We start from the raw sequence: 19728 nt of genomic DNA on the forward strand, positions 1-19728 counted from the left end.
TCCTTCTGTGTCCTACTCCAACGTTCTGCAAACTGCAGCCTGCAGGCCAAATTCGGCCCAGTGCCTGCTTTTGTAAATAAAGTGCTACTGGAGCATAGCCATGCCCATTCATATATGTATTGCCTATGGCTGCTTTTGCCATGCAACAGCAAGTTGAGCATTGTGACAGAAATCTTACGGTCTGCAAAGCTGAAAATATTTACTAACTCGCCCTTTACAGAAAAAATTTGCTGACTCTTGGCTTAGAACACTTTCTTTCTTCCTTTTCAATACTATTGTAAGATGGATAGCCCCTGTAAAACTTAGCTTAAATTTACCCTTCTCCAAAGAAGGCTTAATTTTAATCCTTCTAGTCAAAAGTGGTCTCTTTGTCTTCTGAATACCTAGAGCAATGCTTCTTAACAGTTTCATAGCACTTAAACATACTGCCTTGTTTTGTATTTACTTTTCTATATGTCTTTCTTCCCTTTAGGATGTAGGCTTAAGGACAGGATTTTATACTTACTTATTCATGTCTATCTTTTGTCCATCTATTTATTTAACTAAATATATAGGTGGGTTATAATAGATTATACATATTTATATGTATTATTATAATTATATACGTATATATACTTTGTTATGTGTCTAAATCTAGACTTTTAATTCTCATCATATACCAATTACAATGCCAAGTGCATTTCACATGAAATTATATTTAATACTCAAAACTATCAAATGAAAGAAATACATATGTGATCAACACTTTATAGTGGGAGAGAGAAAGCTTAGAAAGGTTAAGGAATTTTATGAATTTAAATGTAATGAATGAGGTAAAAATTCGTGTAAAAGTAAATTGTCTTCCAAGGTGCAGTCTCTTAACTATTACTAAATTATTGTCTTCTAGCAGCCTACAGTGCAGGGCCTTACGATCTTGGTAGATCTGAGGAAGAAGAAAAACAAGTTTAAAAAAATCAAATGGAGATATTTTAGCTTTACAGATGCAACTATGACTGATTTGGATTTTAGACAGCAATGATCTCAGTTTATGGCAATAATTTTAAATGGTAATTTCTTATTCTTGAATCAGCAAATAAACTAACACATTTGTTGATTTGCGTTGAATTCAATCAGTGTAAACCAGGTGTACATTGAAACACCTTGAGTCCGAGTCTCTTTTGGCCTTAGCTGAAGCAGGTACTGTATTTCTTGTCTTCACCACATTCCTTTAGGCTGAGTTTTACCCTCTTCACACTGTAGTGTAATGGAAACAGTGCATGCTGAAGTCATAAAGACAGAAGTTCAAACTCTACATTGACCATTTATAGATTATATGCTTCTTTGTGCTTCTGTATTAATCTCCCTTAGATTCAGATACCTCATCTATAAAAAATCCAAAACAAAATCTGCTAAGATTGTTCTGAGGTTAAATGAGAGCATATATAAAATGTCTAGGAATGTGCTTGGTACACACTAAAAACTCAATAGTGTGCCGCAATTCTTTCACGACCAGCATAGATGTTTAGATGTTAAGAAGTTAGAACAAAATACAATCTGATAAAGAAATAATGCTAAAAGAAATTAATGTGGACCAGAGAAGCAGGAGAGATATCCACGAAGGGATGAGAACCAAATCAAGACTTAACTAATAGAGGCGAGGAAAACCTGGGCATATTATCTTGGCAATCTATCCATTTATACAGCCACTTGCGTTCCTTCTATCTCTGTATTTTTTTTTTAACTTACGAGTTTAAGTTGCATGAAACTGGCATGACAGATATTATGGGACATTATAGAATACTTCATATTTAAAATATACTTTTGATACACTTCAGAATCAGGTAAAGTCTAGAAAAAACTAATCACATATTAACATGATGGTTTATTCTTTAATTTTTAAAAATAATAAATATATTGCTTACTTAGACAATCATATGGGCCATAGCATGTATAATGGCATAACAGAAAAAATAAGAATTTACCGTACAAGATTGCTGTATGGATTATTTAGTTGAACCTGCTCCAGAACTCACATCATTTGCCTTTTAACACGTTGCTCTTTCTAAGACACCACGATCTCGCCATATACAAAACATTCAAATCCAAATGTGCATGCACTTTTCATCATTCTTATTTTGTTTTTATTTGTGAATACTTAGGAAACAAATATTTGATTGAACCCTGATCTTTGCTGTCATAAAGCTGTAAGAAAGTTTGTGGTCCTGTGAATTACTTTTTTTCCCCTATCAAGTTATTTGGTAATTTCTACATCCACTGATAGAAACAAGGTTTCCCAAAATAAAATGAAACAATTCTCGTAAACCAGGTTCCTACAGACTTTATGGGAGGGATAAGACAATTTGATTATTTCATGGGTCCTGAATTTTTAACTTTAAAAATTCATTTACAAACCTCTGATATTTTCATTTTGATGAAGGGGATAGCTATCTTCTACCGTATAAGGGTAGTAATTATACTTCATAAAAAGTCACTTCTGGTCCAGGAAATATAGTCAGTACTGTTCTCATTCACAGCTGATGCTGGCATGTAGGTGTGCCAAAAAGTGTTAAAAATTCGAGGGATATCAGTGTTTTACAAATACTGAAATCATTTCTCAACCTAACTCCCTCTCTATTCTTTTTTTTGTTTTGCTATCATTTTATAGGATCTTTATTTTTTAAAATGTCAGCTCCCCAACAGTTCATTATTTCTCTAAAAAAGGATGAAAATACTGAAATGTTTGTTTTAAACTGTGAACTTAATAGGAGGAATGTACACTCCAGTGGCTGCAATGTAGGCTTTTTTCTGCTGTTTCTATTAGACACTTGCTGTTGCTATGTTTTTATGGACACAAACCAAACTATAGAAACATGCAGTTAATTCCAACAAGGGCATTTCTTTGTTGGTATAAAGGACAAAACTTTTAAAGACATCTATTTTCCACCCTCCAACTTTAAAAATTATGGACCACAGCCAACTTCTGAACCTCCAAGCTTAGCTACTTCTGTCCTAGCTGATCTCTCAGGAATATACAGATAGCTTTCCTCTTCAGAAAGAAGAGAGGAGCTACTCTCAGTGGAAACTCCTGCCCGTTAACAAATCTGGTTAGCATCAAATATCCATGAAAACGTCATACCTCTCCTGACAACAAGAAAGCAAAGCAACAGAGCCATATGAGGAATGACAAACGAGAGAATTAGTAACTAGGAATGTCTCTGTATAAATAATCAGTTCTTTAGTTGTTCTGGATAGTCAATATGTGTCAAAAACAGTTTTTGTCTTTGAAGAATAAGATCTTCAACTGATCTTTTGTGGTATATTATGGTACACAGCAGAAAAATAATTTTTAGGTTCGTTTTACAGATGCTCATTTGTGATCCTGGCCACTAACCACAATATTAGAGCAAAACCCTGATTTATGCTTCCAGGCTTACTTATTTAAAACACAGTGGTCTTCTGGGTATATTTTGGGGCCTTGCATGATTTAAGAAGTCCACAAACCTTGCAAGGACCTGCTCGAGGTTACTGGACATCTCACAATAAAGATCGTCAATTGGATGTTCACATAAAACTTGAAATATTTATCTTCTAGCCGTGTTCTTTCATTGTTGCGTGATCTTACTTGTAATGTTTTCCTTTACATTTCTGCCTCAGTTTTTAGATTATGGTAAATAGATGCTACAATATTAAAACTAGAATAAATAAGCTCAACTCTGCTGTCTGCTTTAGTTATAGGATCATTGGTGGAAACTCGCAGTTCACCATCAACCCATCCACAGGACAAATCATCACCAGTGCATTGCTGGACAGGGAAACAAAAGAGAATTATACCTTAGTAGTGGTCTGCAGTGATGCTGGCTCCCCGGAGTCTCTTTCCAGTTCCACCAGTGTGCTCGTCACTGTGACTGATGTCAATGACAATCCACCAAGATTTCAACATCACCCATACGTCACACACATCCCGTCTCCTACTCCTCCAGGTAATCAAACCAACTCTGAGGTCTCATGGATAAATACACTCTATACACTGGACATTTGCTATAAATATATTTCTGTTACTTTTACATGTGTATTTCTGATATAGCCTAAGTTTGCAAATCTAAAATTCAACTTGTTTTGCCTAACGAAATTGAAGGAACATTAAAACTCATAAATTAATTCTTTTATCCCAAACCAATTATGTTTATGGTTTTTTAATTGCCACATCTTTCCTAGTATTATTTCTTAATATTACTTAAATGTTGTTAAATGATTAAAATACATATCACATTGTAGTCAAAGAGGGTTCTGCTCTGAGATATAATTTGTGTGTAAGTTCCCTGAAAGGAGGCATATTGTCTCCATTTTTCATGCTATGTCTTAGCACCTGAAACATTATCTGGGAGGTAATAGGCGTTTAAATATATTTGTTGGTGGAAAAATGAATATTTTGCTTTAATGCTTCATAGATAGATTTTCAAAAATGTTTCATGAATGAATACTTCTAATTAGTTATTATTATTGACGTTATTTCAGTTTTGATGGATGAAAGTTTTTTTGTTAGTAAGTTTATGGAGCCATTAATGAAAACATTTTCATATTGACAATATGCATTTATCTTTTTGCATTTAAATTTAGTTTGGTTTCATTTGCTTGTTTGCAAAGAATATCATACTCTCTTAAGAACTGCACAAATCATCTGCCATTTGTAATCTTTGAGATAAATTTTCAAAAAAGAAAATATGCAAATATAGGCCATAATTAATTTGATCTTTCTTGCTTTAAAATATTTCTAATTAGAAGAAAAAATAAGTGGATCTAGGATTCCTCCTCTCAGTGATCTTTGATCTTCTATTCACTTGAGAATGTCTAATTGATACCAATTGAAAGCATAAAATTCGTAAATTTTGGTGCCAATTTTCTTTCAAAAGGAAATGTTAATATCAAAGTCATAAATCCCCGATGAAGGCCTTTGGCTGAAATGATGCTGGCAGGCATGATTCTAATTACATCCAATGTGTGCTGATGCAATATAGCGTCTCCTATAAAAAATGAGTAGTGCTTAAGCATCTTTTCCTCATTAGACTTATAATTAATCAGAATCACTGGATTTTTTTTTTTAATAAAAGACTTTTTGCTTTTGTCACAAACTCTTCTGTAGGGGTAGGAGTGAAGGTTTGGAAAGGTTTCTAAATGAGTAGATCAAAAACATGTCCTTGTGGCAGCTTTTCTGCATATTTCTACTACAATCTGTTCCTTGGCACTCATCCCAAGCACTATCTTTTGGAATCCAAATTGAGTCTATTCTTCCTCAGTTCTTATTTCCTATGACTTTATAATTGTTCTAATTGATTTATAGGTTTGTATGTGTATATATGTATATATATATGCTTTATCTCCATATAATAATAGCTCACAGAGAAAAGAATTTGGCTATGAAACAGTGGGTATAAAGAATCAAGAACAATTTTTTTAAACATATTAAACATTATTTTTGTTGTCATGATTACATATATGGTAATTCAAAGATGTTTTTGGACGTAATAGTGCAATTATTTTTTTTCATTGGGCAGAAGCATAGCTCTTAGCAGAGCTCACGTATGATCATGTTTGTTGCAAGTTGTGTTAGTACAGATTTTTCTCCTAGGAATCGTAATTCAGAATGATTAGCCATTACTCTTCCCTGTGCTTCTCTCTAAGGCACACTGAAAAATATTAAATCCGTAGACCCTATGGGTTTTAGTTAGAAAATGGCAGGTCAGTCCCTGAAGACTATCGTTAAGTAGATTTGACTTGGGAAATTAAGAGATAATATAGGAGATGTTGTTCTCTCCCAGTAATCATGAGGAAATAAAGTTATATTAGGTAGCAAAATAGTATTTTATTTACATTAACCCACTATGAAGCATTTTATTTGGTGTCCATGTGATTATAACTGCACACTCCCTGTTTCGTAGGTTCCTTCGTCTTTGCAGTTACAGTCACAGATGCTGATATTGGACCTAATTCTGAACTGCATTATTCTCTTTCGGGTAGAAACTCTGAAAAATTTCACATTGACCCACTGAGAGGAGCTATAATGGCAGCTGGACCACTAAATGGAGCTTCAGAAGTGACATTTTCCATACATGTAAAAGATGGTGGCTCATTTCCAAAGACAGATTCTACAACAGTGACTGTTAGATTTGTGAACAAGGCAGATTTCCCTAAAGTCAGAGCCAAAGAACAAACTTTCATGTTTCCTGAAAACCAACCAGTAGGCACTCTTGTCACCACCGTTATGGGGTCCTCCTTGAGAGGAGAACCTTTGTCCTATTATATTGCAAGTGGGAATCTCGGCAATACATTCCAAATCGATCAATTAACGGGGCAGGTGTCCATTAGTCAACCTCTGGATTTTGAAAAGATACAAAAATATGTTGTATGGATAGAGGCCAGAGACGGAGGTTTCCCTCCTTTCTCCTCTTATGAGAAACTTGACATAACAGTATTAGATGTTAATGATAATTCCCCAATTTTTAAGGAAGACCCATTTGTATCTGAAATATTGGAAAACCTTTCCCCTCGAAAAATCCTTACTGTTTTGGCAATGGACAAAGACAGTGGATCCAATGGGAAGTTAGATTATGAAATTGTTAACGGCAACAAAGAACATAGTTTCAGTATCAATCATGCCACGGGTGAAATTAGAAGCATTCGACCTTTAGACAGGGAAAAAATATCTCAATATGTGCTTACCATAAAGTCCTCAGACAAAGGCTCCCCTTCTCAGAGTACCTCAGTCAAAGTCATCATTAACATTTTAGATGAAAATGATAATGCCCCTAGGTTTTCTCAAATATTTAGTGCCCATGTTCTCGAAAATTCCCCTTTAGGATACACAGTTACACGTGTCACAACTTCTGATGAAGACATTGGTATAAATGCAATTAGTAGATATTCTATAATGGACACAAGTCTTCCATTCACAATTAATCCCAACACAGGAGATATTGTAATTAGTAGACCTTTAAATAGAGAAGATACTGACCGTTACAGAATTCGAGTTTCTGCACATGATTCTGGATGGACCGTAAGTACAGATGTCACAATATTTGTGACAGATGTCAATGACAATGCTCCGAGATTTAGCAGACCCTCCTATTATTTAGATTGCCCTGAACTTACTGAAATTGGCTCCAAAGTGACTCAAGTATCTGCAACAGATCCTGATGAGGGGTCAAACGGACAAGTGTTTTATTTTATAAAATCTCAGTCAGAGTATTTCAGGATTAATGCCACTACAGGAGAGATTTTCAATAAACAAGTCTTGAAATACCAAAACGTCAGTGGCTTCAGTAATGTAAACATCAACAGACACAGTTTTATAGTGACATCTTCAGATCGAGGTAATCCTTCCTTGCTTAGTGAGACAACAGTTACCATCAACACAGTGGACAGTAATGACAACGCACCTCAGTTTCTTAAAATTAAATATTTTACTCCAGTCACCAAAAATGTTAAAGTTGGTACAAAGTTAATCAAAGTTACTGCAGTAGATGATAAAGATTTTGGACTGAATTCTGAAGTGGAGTATTTCATTTCTAACAAAAATCATTTGGGAAAATTTAAGTTGGACAATAATACAGGGTGGATTTCAGTAGCATCTTCCCTAATTTCTGACTTGAATCAAAACTTTTTGATCACTGTCACTGCAAAGGATAAAGGAAACCCTCCACTTTCATCCCAAGCAACTGTTCAAGTAATTGTCACTGAGGAAAACTACCATACACCTGAATTCTCTCAAAGCCACATGAGTGCAACTGTCCCAGAAAGCCATAGTATTGGGGCCATTGTCAGAACTGTTTCCGCAAGAGATAGAGATGCAGCTATGAATGGCTTGATTAGGTACAGCATTTCTTCAGGAAATGAAGAAGGTGTCTTTGCAATCAATTCCTCCACGGGTCTGTTAACACTAGCCAAAGCTCTTGACTATGAGCTATGCCAGAAACATGAAATGACTATTAGCGCTACAGATGGAGGATGGGTTGCAAGAACTGGTTACTGTAGTGTGACTGTAAATGTGGTTGATGTGAATGACAATTCTCCAATATTCCTCCCTGATGACTATTTCCCTACTGTTTTGGAAAATGCACCAAGTGGCACAACAGTTATTCACCTAAACGCAACAGATGCTGACTCTGGAACCAATGCTGTGATTGCATATACCGTCCAGTCGTCTGACAGTGACCTCTTTGTCATTGACCCCAACACAGGAGTCATCACCACTCAAGGCTTCTTGGATTTTGAAACCAAGCAGAGCTACCATCTTACTGTGAAAGCCTTCAATGTCCCCGATGAAGAAAGGTGCAGTTTTGCCACTGTTCATATACAATTAAAAGGGACAAATGAATATGTGCCTCGTTTTGTTTCCAAACTTTACTATTTTGAAATCTCAGAAGCAGCTCCTAAAGGTACTATTGTTGGAGAAGTGTTTGCCAGCGACCGTGATTTGGGCACTGATGGGGAGGTGCACTATTTGATTTTTGGTAACAGTAGAAAGAAAGGTTTCCAGATCAATAAGAAGACCGGGCAAATTTATGTTTCTGGACTTCTTGATAGAGAAAAAGAAGAAAGGGTATCGTTGAAGGTATTGGCCAAAAATTTTGGCAGCATTAGGGGTGCAGACATAGATGAGGTCACTGTAAATGTCACTGTGCTTGATGCCAACGACCCACCTGTTTTTAGTCTAAACATCTACAGCGTTCAGATTAGTGAAGGGGTCCCAACGGGAACTCATGTGACCTTTGTCAGTGCCTTTGACTCAGACTCTGTCCCCAGCTGGAGCAGATTTTCTTACTTCATTGGATCAGGGAATGAAAATGGTGCCTTTTCCATTAATCCACAGACAGGACAGATCACTGTTACTGCAGAATTAGATCGAGAAACCTTACCCATCTATAATCTCACTGTTTTGGCTGTTGATTCCGGGACTCCCTCAGCTACAGGAAGTGCCTCCTTATTGGTCACCCTGGAAGATATAAACGATAATGGGCCTATGTTGACCATCAGTGAAGGAGAAGTTATGGAAAACAAACGCCCAGGAACTCTAGTGATGACCCTTCAGTCCACTGATCCTGATCTCCCTCCAAATCAAGGCCCCTTTACCTATTACTTGCTGAGCACTGGTCCTGCCACCAATTATTTTAGTCTGAACACTGCTGGAGTTCTGAGCACAACCAGAGAGATTGACAGAGAGCAGATTGCAGACTTCTACCTGTCTGTGGTTACTAGGGATTCTGGTGTTCCTCAAATGTCTTCCACAGGAACCGTGCATATCACAGTTATAGACCAAAATGACAATCCTTCGCAGTCTCGGACGGTGGAGATATTTGTTAATTATTATGGAAACTTGTTTCCTGGTGGGATTTTAGGCTCTGTGAAGCCACAGGATCCGGATGTCTTAGACACCTTCCACTGCTCCCTTACTTCAGGAGTTACAAGCCTCTTCAGTATTCCAAGGGGCACTTGTGATCTGAATTCTCAGCCAAGGTCCACAGATGGCACGTTTGATCTGACTGTCCTTAGCAATGATGGAGTTCACAGCACAGTCACGAGCAATATCCGAGTTTTCTTTGCTGGATTTTCCAATGCTACAGTGGATAACAGCATCCTACTTCGTCTCAGTGTACCAACAGTAAAGGACTTCTTGACTAACCACTACCTTCATTTCTTACGCATTGCCAGTTCACAGCTGACAGGCCTAGGGACTGCTGTGCAACTCTATGGTGCATATGAAGAGAACAATAAAACGTTTCTTTTGGCAGCTGTGAAGCGAAACAATAATCAGTATGTGAATCCCAGTGGTGTAGCTACCTTCTTTGAAAGCATCAAAGAGATCCTTCTCCGGCAGAGTGGAGTAAAGGTAGAATCTGTGGATCATGACTCATGTGTTCATGGCCCGTGTCAGAATGGAGGGAGCTGTATAAGAAGATTGGCTGTGAGCTCCATATTAAAGAGCCACGAGAGTCTTCCAGTCATCATTGTGGCAAATGAACCTCTGCAGCCTTTCTTCTGCAAGTGTCTGCCAGGTTACGCTGGTAGCTGGTGTGAAATAGATATAGATGAATGCCTTCCAACCCCTTGCCACAATGGTGGGACCTGTCACAATTTAGTGGGAGGATTTTCATGCAGCTGCCCAGATGGCTTCACTGGAAGGGCCTGTGAGAGAGATATCAATGAGTGCCTGCCTAGTCCTTGCAAGAACGGTGCCATCTGCCAGAATTTTCCAGGAAGCTTCAACTGTGTTTGCAAAACTGGATACACAGGTATGAAAATTTTTGGCTTTTTTTACTAACACTTTAACCATGTCAAGGATAATAGAAAAATTTGAATTTTGTCATTTTTAAATAATTTTCCATATAAATGGGTATAATCAAGCAAATGCTTTAAGCTTTTACTATCGGCTAGACACTGTTTTAAGCACTTTATCTGTATTTATTTTAATGACTTCTCACAAGAAACCTGTGAAGTGTGGATAATTATTTTTTGATTTTTACAGACAAGAAAGCTAACATAGAGAGGTTAAGTCAGTTTTCTAAAGTGACCCCGCTAATTTGTTATAGAGTCAGAATGTAAGCTACACAGTGAATTCCAGACTTTACGCTCTTAGTCAATCTGCTGTCTCGTATAAGAAAAAAAAGAGACTAATATCTTCAAAAATACTGCTCTAAAGTTTAAAGAACATGATGTATTTAAAGCATAAGACCTAGACCATTTTATTTCCTAAATAACTGAACAATTATTATTGTTGATTCTTTATCATCATCATTTTTATGTTTTTTTTAAAATCATAATCATCATTGTTATTGAAATTTAACCCACACTATGAAGAGAATGCAGCAAGAATCGTGTTTTAAAATTTAGATTGAAATGCCTTGTTACTTCTAGTAGTCAGATAAGTATAATAGGCTGATTTCTCAGGTAAGCCAGAATAAACCTGAACTACAACTTACCTTGACATCTTAGAAGCAGAATTAAAAGTATAGCAGCAAATTTGTTCAACTAGTCTTTGGCATCCTAATAAGATAGGATGTGCGTATATGCATATATGTCTATCTCTAATATCTCTATCTATCTCTGTATCTCTGTATCTCTGTATCTCTGTATCTATCTCTGTATCTATCTATCTATCTATCTATCTATCTATCTATCTATCTATCATCTATTAGCTGATCAGTGGGTGGTGTGCCTTGAAATGTATGTCAATCTTATGCTATTGATAAGTTTGAGGAGAGAAAGATTCTCTGCTATAATTTTCACACTACACATTTTTAGAACATAGATAGTCCATATTGCTCTGTAGTGTTTATAAACATAAAAGTACTAGTGAAATAGGTAAAACCAGGATAGATTTTTAAGAATGTTTGTAGATTTTTTTGCAGAATCATATTTTTTAAAAAAATTTTAGGCAAATGCATTTGGATATCATTTGAAAAGGGTGCCCATCCTATGTATTCTTATGGTTTTATATTTGGAGAGTTGAATTGCTTGATGGTGATATAGAGCAAGTTTGAATAAACCAAAGCAGAACATAAGCTTTTCCATCTAACCAAATAATATCCTTGAAATATCAGTGAAGAAAAGGAGCAGCAAACACATGTAATGGAAGGAACCAAGGGATTCGATAGCAGCTGATTTAGCTATAGCTTTTGGGAAGTCATTTAACCTTGCTGACTTTCAATTTCCCTACATGTAAAATGAGAGAATCATACTTACTTATCTTTTTATCATCACCTGTTGCAATGAGTAAAGATAATGATGGTAAAACACCTCGCGCAGTGTCCAGCATTCAATAAGCAGTGATGCTAATGAATTCTACAGTAGTAGTGTTAGTATAGTGGTAGTAATAGAGATGTGTCACAGAAGTTCTAAGACAAGAAGCCTCAGTGGAACCAGATAACTGTGAGTCTTACCAGAATTCTATCCTTAGAATCATGAATAATAAGACTATACACATGTTATGAGTTCAGGAGTTCTAGAAAACCATCATTCTTTCCCACCTCCTCCCCAAAATTACTTCCTCTGCTGAGATTTCAACAATAAAGATTATTTCTTTGTCCCATTTTGGTATAATACACTCATTGACACATAGATTTAGAGTGAGTTTATGCCTAGTCTTAAAATGAAGAAAGTGAATATATTTGGTAGTGGACAGGGAACAGGGAAAGTACCATGGTTGTGAGCAAGAGCACCATGTGCAGATTTCAGTGTAAATGTTGCTTATTTCATGATTGGGCATAGAACTAGCCCTTTCACATTACTTCTCTCTAGTTTGTTTCTATCTTTGTTTCATTTTATTTAAGCACACATTGCATACTTTTCTAAATGTAATAGTTGAAACTTTTAGGACTGTCCTTCTTTTCATCATGGAATATTGATAACATTTATCAAGTGGCTATTTGAAGCACTGCTTAAAGCTCCTTGCATCATAGCCATTATTGCTCATTTCATTATTCATTTAGTTCTTCTCACAATTCTAAGTGGATATTATTATTATTCCCATTTTAAAGACAAAAAAAATGGGTGTTAGAGGAAATAAAAGAGATTAAATACCTTGCCTCCAGCACGGCACAGAAAGTCATCTGAGTTTTGGCTATAAGCTTGACCCCAGAGACTCTACTCTTTATGTGCGTGTCACACTTCATCACACTCAGATTTGTACTTGCTATAGAGTATTATGGTGAGTCCGTGTGTCTTCTATGAACATTTGCTCCATTATTCTACTTGATCCTCACAAAAAGCCTATGAGATGATGTATTGATCTGAGACTGGTCAGGAACTGAAATTACTTTAGAAGTTTAAGATAGGAAAGTATTTATTACAAAGAAATAGCTAGAAATCTTCAAACTGGCTAAGAGTGAAGATCAGAAAAATTCACCAATGATCTCAGCAATAAGGGCTTCACAGAAACTGCAAGAAACCACTGCCGATCGTCTTGTTCACCTGCAGCACTGCAATGAGTGATTCCCAGGAGAATGGTCCCTGCTTTGCTTTCAGCCTTCAAATACCATTCAACTCTTGCTCACTGGCAGAATCTAAACCCAAGTCCTGCTGGAAGGGAATCTGGAAAAAGTAGTTTTCCAACTTCCATCTCCCACAATACAGAAGGATAGGAATGGTGCTGAGTGTCAACATATAAGATCTAGCATAGAAAGATACTATTTTTACTCCTATTATATGCTGTAGGAAACTGAGCCTACACTCTGGTAACTCTAGGGCCAAAGCTGCCAAAGACTAGATCATACCTCTTTCTGTAAGGCAAGTTATTTGAAGTTATGTATTAATTTTATATTCTGACCCTCAGAGCTCACATCAGTCCCGTTTGCATAGTTGAAGATAATCCAACTGATCAGAAATGACGTAAACGAACATGAAATTGAATGATTAACACGAATCTTACATTTTTTGAAGTCATGTAATTCATTGTTTCAAATTCTAAATTCGTAGTCCATCCAAGAAAATTAGCAGATAGTTAAAGTCAAATAGTTATATTTCTTTTGTTTTGCGGGAAACAGTATAACAAAAAACATAGTGACAAATTGTTAATCAATACATTAAATTAGGAGCGTATTGTTTGAATGTCAGTATCTGTTTAATGTTCTTTGTAAAAGTAATCCCTGAAGGATCATTTTGAGTTACTCTTTCTAAATAGTCTTTACCAGGTAACCTGACTCAAGAAGATGGAGCTAATGCCCCAAAAACACCTTAAAGAGCTAATCAGAGCTAATAAACCATGAGACAAAAATCATATGTAAGCATATGTATACCACATAGAATAAATTTTTTAAAATACCCATTCTAGCTAGATTTTACTTCTATTAACATTGAGTACTAGTACCTTAGTAAAGCCTTCTTCAAGGCCTGTATATTTGCAGATTTTTTTTGATCATCAGAATTATTTCTAATCACCTATATTTTCATACTCTACTTACTTTATTCTATTTGTGAACTTTCACCTGCATTTTTTCAGATTTTTATAGTCTGTAACATTACAAATTAGAGCTGTGAGATTTTCTGAACTTTCTGCTTAAAATAATCCTCAGCCACTACCCTCCATCACACACACCCACACAGCCCCACTGCATATTTCATGTGAAGTTAGAAATGGTGTTAAAGATTGTAAGAGTGAGTGACTTATGAATTGATGGAAACCAAGAGACTTTATCTTAAGAATCTCACAGGGAGGGATTAAGTGTTAGCTGAACAGGGATTTTGTGTGGAGAACGTCCTGGAAGGATGTAAGAATGGAAATGAAAATTATGGAACAACTAGAACAAAAAGATATGAAAGGATAAGGTTGTTATCGTATTGCCACCAGTTTATTCTGATTTTTTATTTTTTTTAAAAAAAGTTGTTTTCAAGTTTGACATAAGGCCGCATAATAAATATGGAATAAGGTTATCTTTTAATGAATGAATGATTTAGAGGGAATGAATTAGTATAACTGGTGTTTCTGAACTTTTTTTATTAGTTACTAGAAAAAGAACAAAAGAAAATTGAAAAAAAATAGTGAGACTTCATATTCAGTTACAATTACTTCATGTTTCATCATTAAGAAAAGTTTCCTATATTTTAATTTTTATATCTCTAAATGGAGCTTTGATTAGCTATAATACAGGGTATTAGAAAAGATAATACAGTTTAATGTAGTATAGAACATGTGAAAAATTAATTTCTAGATTTTCACAAAGATAATAATACCAAAAATTACATCAGTTGTCAACATGCCTCAGGAAATCCAAAGAAAATATCTTTCATATTATTCATGCCTCAGAAGTTCAGGGGATCATGGAGGAAATCAGCGATTAATAACTACAAATCCAGTATTCCTTTTCCTATACAAATGAAAATTTCTTGCATTTAATAGAACACTAATTAGGAAGCGCAATTATAGTCAGTAACCAGCTAGCATTTGTCTTCTCGATCCAGATTTTCACTGTTTGTAGCACGTCCCTGCATTGAGTCCTTCCTAGGAATGGATGGTGGTATAAAATGCAGCCTGTAGATAGAGCCTGTTTCTAAATCTGGGGCTCTCCTAACAGAATTAGTTCATCGCCCCTTTAACCTTTCCCATTTACTTTCACACATCTGGATGCATTTTAGGTATGGTACTTGGAGTAATGCCAGGGGTTTATTACCATATGGAGAAGTTTTCCTATGCTCTCAAGTAAGTCCTGATATTTCAGAGGAGGATGAGATTTGTCCATTCATCACTTTTATGTCATGTGACAGTATAAATAGGAATTTTTTCCCAGACATATAAAGTTATATACAGATTGTGCATAATTTTACTGAGGAACTTGGCAAACATTTGCTTTCATGAAGATTGGAGTAGTAACTAAGAGTCATTCTTTAAAAAATCACAGCAGTCATATATGAATGCTCCCAATGATTATGTGACCAGGAAACTAGACTACAAACAAAAGTTAATGAATAGATATGAAATGAAATTTTCTGTGAGATAGAGAAAAATGACTCATATAAGAGAGGATAAAGGGCTCAATTCTTGTTTTGATTTTATTTCCAAGAGTGGAATTAGACAGTTTACATTAAAATATAATTTACAACTTATTAAAGCATTAATAACAGGCTTCTAGTGGCTTAAATCTTTCTTATTTCTGCAAAAAATAAGCATGTATTTGTAAGATTGCCATGGATATTATGAATGTTATTATACACAATCATCTATAGTCTCATTGAGATTGTATTTGTGCATGTTTTAAAATACAAAACAATTTTTTTCCTTTTGCTTTTCTTACTGGCAGCCCTTATTTAAACATGGTATTTTGCTTTGTTTTGATGTAAAAAAACATAATGCTATTTGATCAGGATATTTAGATGAGCTGTCTTCACAGTGCTTTTCACAAGAATAGGAAACATTTACTTAGTGTACAAAAAGCAGCTACTTTCTGCCAAAATAATAAAAAGCTTATAAATAATCAGAATAAACAGCATACATGCATTATGGAATTATATTTGTTAATAAAATCATCAATTTAGATATAAGATGGACAGTGGCGGGCCCGGTGGCTTAGCGGTTAAGTGCGTGCGCTCCGCTACTGGTGGCCTGGGTTCAGACCCCGGGCACGCACCCACGCACCGCTTCTCTGGCCATGCTGAGGCCGTGTCCCACATACAGCAACTAGAAGGATGTGCAACTATGACATACAACTATCTACTGGGGCTTTGGGGAAAAAAAAAAAAAGGAGGAGGATTGGCAATAGATGTTAGCTCAGGGCCAGTCTTCCTCAGCAGAAAGAGGAGGATTAGCACGGATGTTAGCTCAGGGCTGATCTTCCTCACAAAAAATAAATAAATAAATAAATAGATATAAGATGGACTTTGATAGTTACACATAGTCTCTCCTCTCCTCTATGTATAAATACAAGAGATGCGAAAATCGTACTTGTGGTGATCTAATATATATAAATGATCTAAGATACTAAATTGAAGCCTACATGAACTATAGGATATCAGAAATCATCATATCCTGGCCATATTTAACAGGTGAGGATAAATGTAGCTCTGCTCCGCATAATCTAACATTGAAATGTGCTATTGGAAGGAGTGAAACTTGAATATACATCCTTGTTGAAAAGTGATCACAACAAATTCAATTTATGTTCAACACTTCATCACACTTTCTGCCCCTGAACACGAAGATATATACTAAATTTCTCCTGTAAGTTTAAACTATAATTTTGGGAAGTCTGTGGATACCCTGGCCTCCTGTTATGCATTCATTGTCATCTTCAGCAATTCCCATTCTGAATGTGCTAAGAGCTTATACTTCCTGAAGCACATCTCCTTCTGTCTATCATAAATAATGTATATCAACACAATTAATTGATGGATGTCAAAGCAATGAGATTAATTTGTTCCTCTAAACAGCTGCTATGACAGTTAACATATCTTAATAGAAAAAGGCTCCTTGAGTTCAAGAGACGTGGCTCTTTCTTTGTGCAAGCCCTATCAGCGTACTGCCAAGCCTCAAGGCACTGACAACTATTGTTAATTGAGTTGCAGCATTAATTAAGTTAATGATCCAAGATTTTGTTTCACAGTGCTCCAACACATCACATTTTTTTTCACCAGAAGCATGTTAGAGTAATTCAAACTGCTGCATTCTCTGATAATCATTATGCCAGTAACATTAGAATTTAAGTAGATAGATGTGTTCAGAAAAACACAGAATTTGTTGCTGACTTCTAATTGGGTAATAGAGCATGAACTTTCCAAACCTAAGAATTATGCATTTAAAGGCTCTCTTTTGATTATAAGTAAAATTATGACAAAGTCTCCTCACATAAAAGAAGAAAAGGCTGTTTATAATAATTTAAATTGCAATATTGAGTTTTCAAACTGTATCTTTGAATCTAGTGTGTCAACCTCTTTGAAATTCACTAATTGTAGAAAAATTTTACCCATTAAATGAGTAGTCAAACTAAATTTTTGAATGGTAAATAATTTCCAACTCTAACACCAACAAATAAGACTGTTTTTCCCAAACTCAACAATAAATTCATTTACTAAACCCTAGCAAAGTCATTTCTTATATTTTTGATAATTATCTGCCAAGGAAAAATAAGAAAATAAAACTCTAGTTTAAATTCAAATGTTAAATGAAAGGTTGAATTTTTTTTCTCTTACTGTTTATTTGTATTGTTGTATACTGAAAAAATCAGATTCCATTGAGAATTTATTTTAACTTTTAAAAGAAATTTATTCTCAAACTTATATTTTCTTAGTTTGTAGCTTCTTCTGCCATTTCCACAGGTGCTGTGGGTTTTAATACAGGAGTAAGTCATTTATTTTTGTGTTTCTTTCCACCTCTCACTTTGGACTAACTGAAATAGCCTATAGTTTATATTTAAATTAAACTCAGATGTCTGTGCTAAAATCTCATTTTGTAAGGACTAAATAAGATAACTAATTTATATAAATGACAAGAAAAAAAAGAGCAGACTCTAGGGGGCTGGCCGCATGCTGTAGTGCTTAAGTTCAGCGCTCTCCACTTTGGCTGCCTGGGTTCGTGGGTTCAGGTCCCAGGTGTGGACCTACACCACACATCAGCCAGGCTTTGGTGGCAACCCACATACAACATAGAGGAATATTGGTATGGATGTTAGCTCAGCGTGAATCTTCCTCACCAAAAAAAAATAATAATAATAAATATAACCTCTAAATTTCTTTTGTTGTTGTTTAAACCAAGATTCTAAAAGATAGTCTTTTCCAACAGGATTCTAAAAAAGGATATAGTTGAGATTTATAGGATAAATGACTTGAGTTTTTGTACTCATATATTTTTCTTGGAGAGCACATACGTCCAAATATTTGAGTAAGTGTACATGACAGTGCCCCCTAAATTGGTTAGGCTTTGTTCTCCATTTCCAGTCTTCAAGAAGTGAAGTTTGTAATTTTGTAACCCACTAACTTGTTTTTATAATATAAAGGTTTTACTGACTACATCTGTAAAATATATTAATCTATGTCGTTTACACATGCTACTTTAAACACAATTCTAAAAGACACTTTCACAAAAAGAAAAGAAAAGAAACTGTACTTAGTCCAATAGCACATGTAAAAATTATGTATGCTCTTACAGTGGAAAAAAATGGAAGGAGTGGGATGTGACTTTCCCGATAGCAAATAAATAATAAAAAGTTTAGCTAACAGGTCTTATTTATTCTTTAATGGGCAATACTAATATTGTATTAAGAAAAAAAATCCACTTCTCTAGAATGATCTGTCACAAATTCAGTTGGAAAACACCGTAGGAGAGAGTTCTATGACACAGCATCTCTTTGGTGTAATATTTTGTACAGGCTTATAATCAAGCTGTCCCGCCTGTTTCTTGAATGTAACATATTGTTACAACACTTAAACCCTAATTTCTGTGCCTGTAGATTGGTAACTTGTTTCTTTTCATTGTTTCCCCTTAGAACAGAAAGGTATTCTGAAATTGTTACAGTTTTGCCTTGTAAGGAGGTTCCCAATTTTATTTATAAAGGAAAAAATGTTGTGTTTCTGACTCTATGCTGTAGAGAAACGTGTTTAGTAAGCAGTGTCTTGAGCTCTGACTCACGCTTACAATTTCAAACCAGAACAATTGTGGCTACATAATCAAACCACAAAAACAGAACTAAATCAAACAAAAACTTTGACTATGTTTTAAGCACGATAATTATGATGAAATGAATTATCTATGCTCAACATTAAGTCTAGTTGTGCATATAAAACTTAGATGTTTTCATGAGACACTTAATAAAAACATTAGTTCAATCATGCTGGAAAGTAGAAAATAGCTTTACAGAAACAAATTCGATTTAATTGAATAATTAAACCTTCCTGTCAATGAATGGAAATTAACTAAGAACTCTGTAACATTTCATTTCTCGGAATTGGAAAACTAGAAACTATTCTAACAAATACGTCAAATTATTACAGTAATTTAATGTTATAGAACAGTGGTATTAGAACACATTTAAGTCTAAATAAAAGAAAAATATACCTCCGCCACATCAACAAGGAAAACCACATGTGACTGGCCTTATGCTCTAAATTTGGTCTACTAAGTGATTAACTATTCGATCATAGCTTTATGAAACCTAGATATGGGAACAGACTTACATTAGTCTGTGCTGTAGTTTTACAATTTCCTAGACAAGATATTAACCTCCAAGGGCCTCCTCTCTTTCATCTGTGAAACGTAAATGTTTCCTGTTGCGT

General features: G+C 35.2%; 1 protein-coding gene across 1 annotated transcript in view; it reads left to right on the top strand.

Annotated features, from left to right (window-relative positions):
- Window positions 1-19728, top strand: part of FAT4 (FAT atypical cadherin 4) — a 157787-nt gene that overhangs the window by 110818 nt on the left and 27241 nt on the right. Inside the window, exons 8-9 of the mRNA XM_058550025.1 lie at window positions 3709-3959; window positions 5916-10265. Of these exons, the coding sequence (XP_058406008.1) occupies window positions 3709-3959; window positions 5916-10265 (4601 nt within the window). The remainder of the gene's footprint in view (window positions 1-3708; window positions 3960-5915; window positions 10266-19728) is intronic.

The sequence above is a fragment of the Diceros bicornis genome, chromosome 11 (assembly GCF_020826845.1).
Source record: "Diceros bicornis minor isolate mBicDic1 chromosome 11, mDicBic1.mat.cur, whole genome shotgun sequence".
Lineage (NCBI taxonomy): Eukaryota > Metazoa > Chordata > Mammalia > Perissodactyla > Rhinocerotidae > Diceros > Diceros bicornis.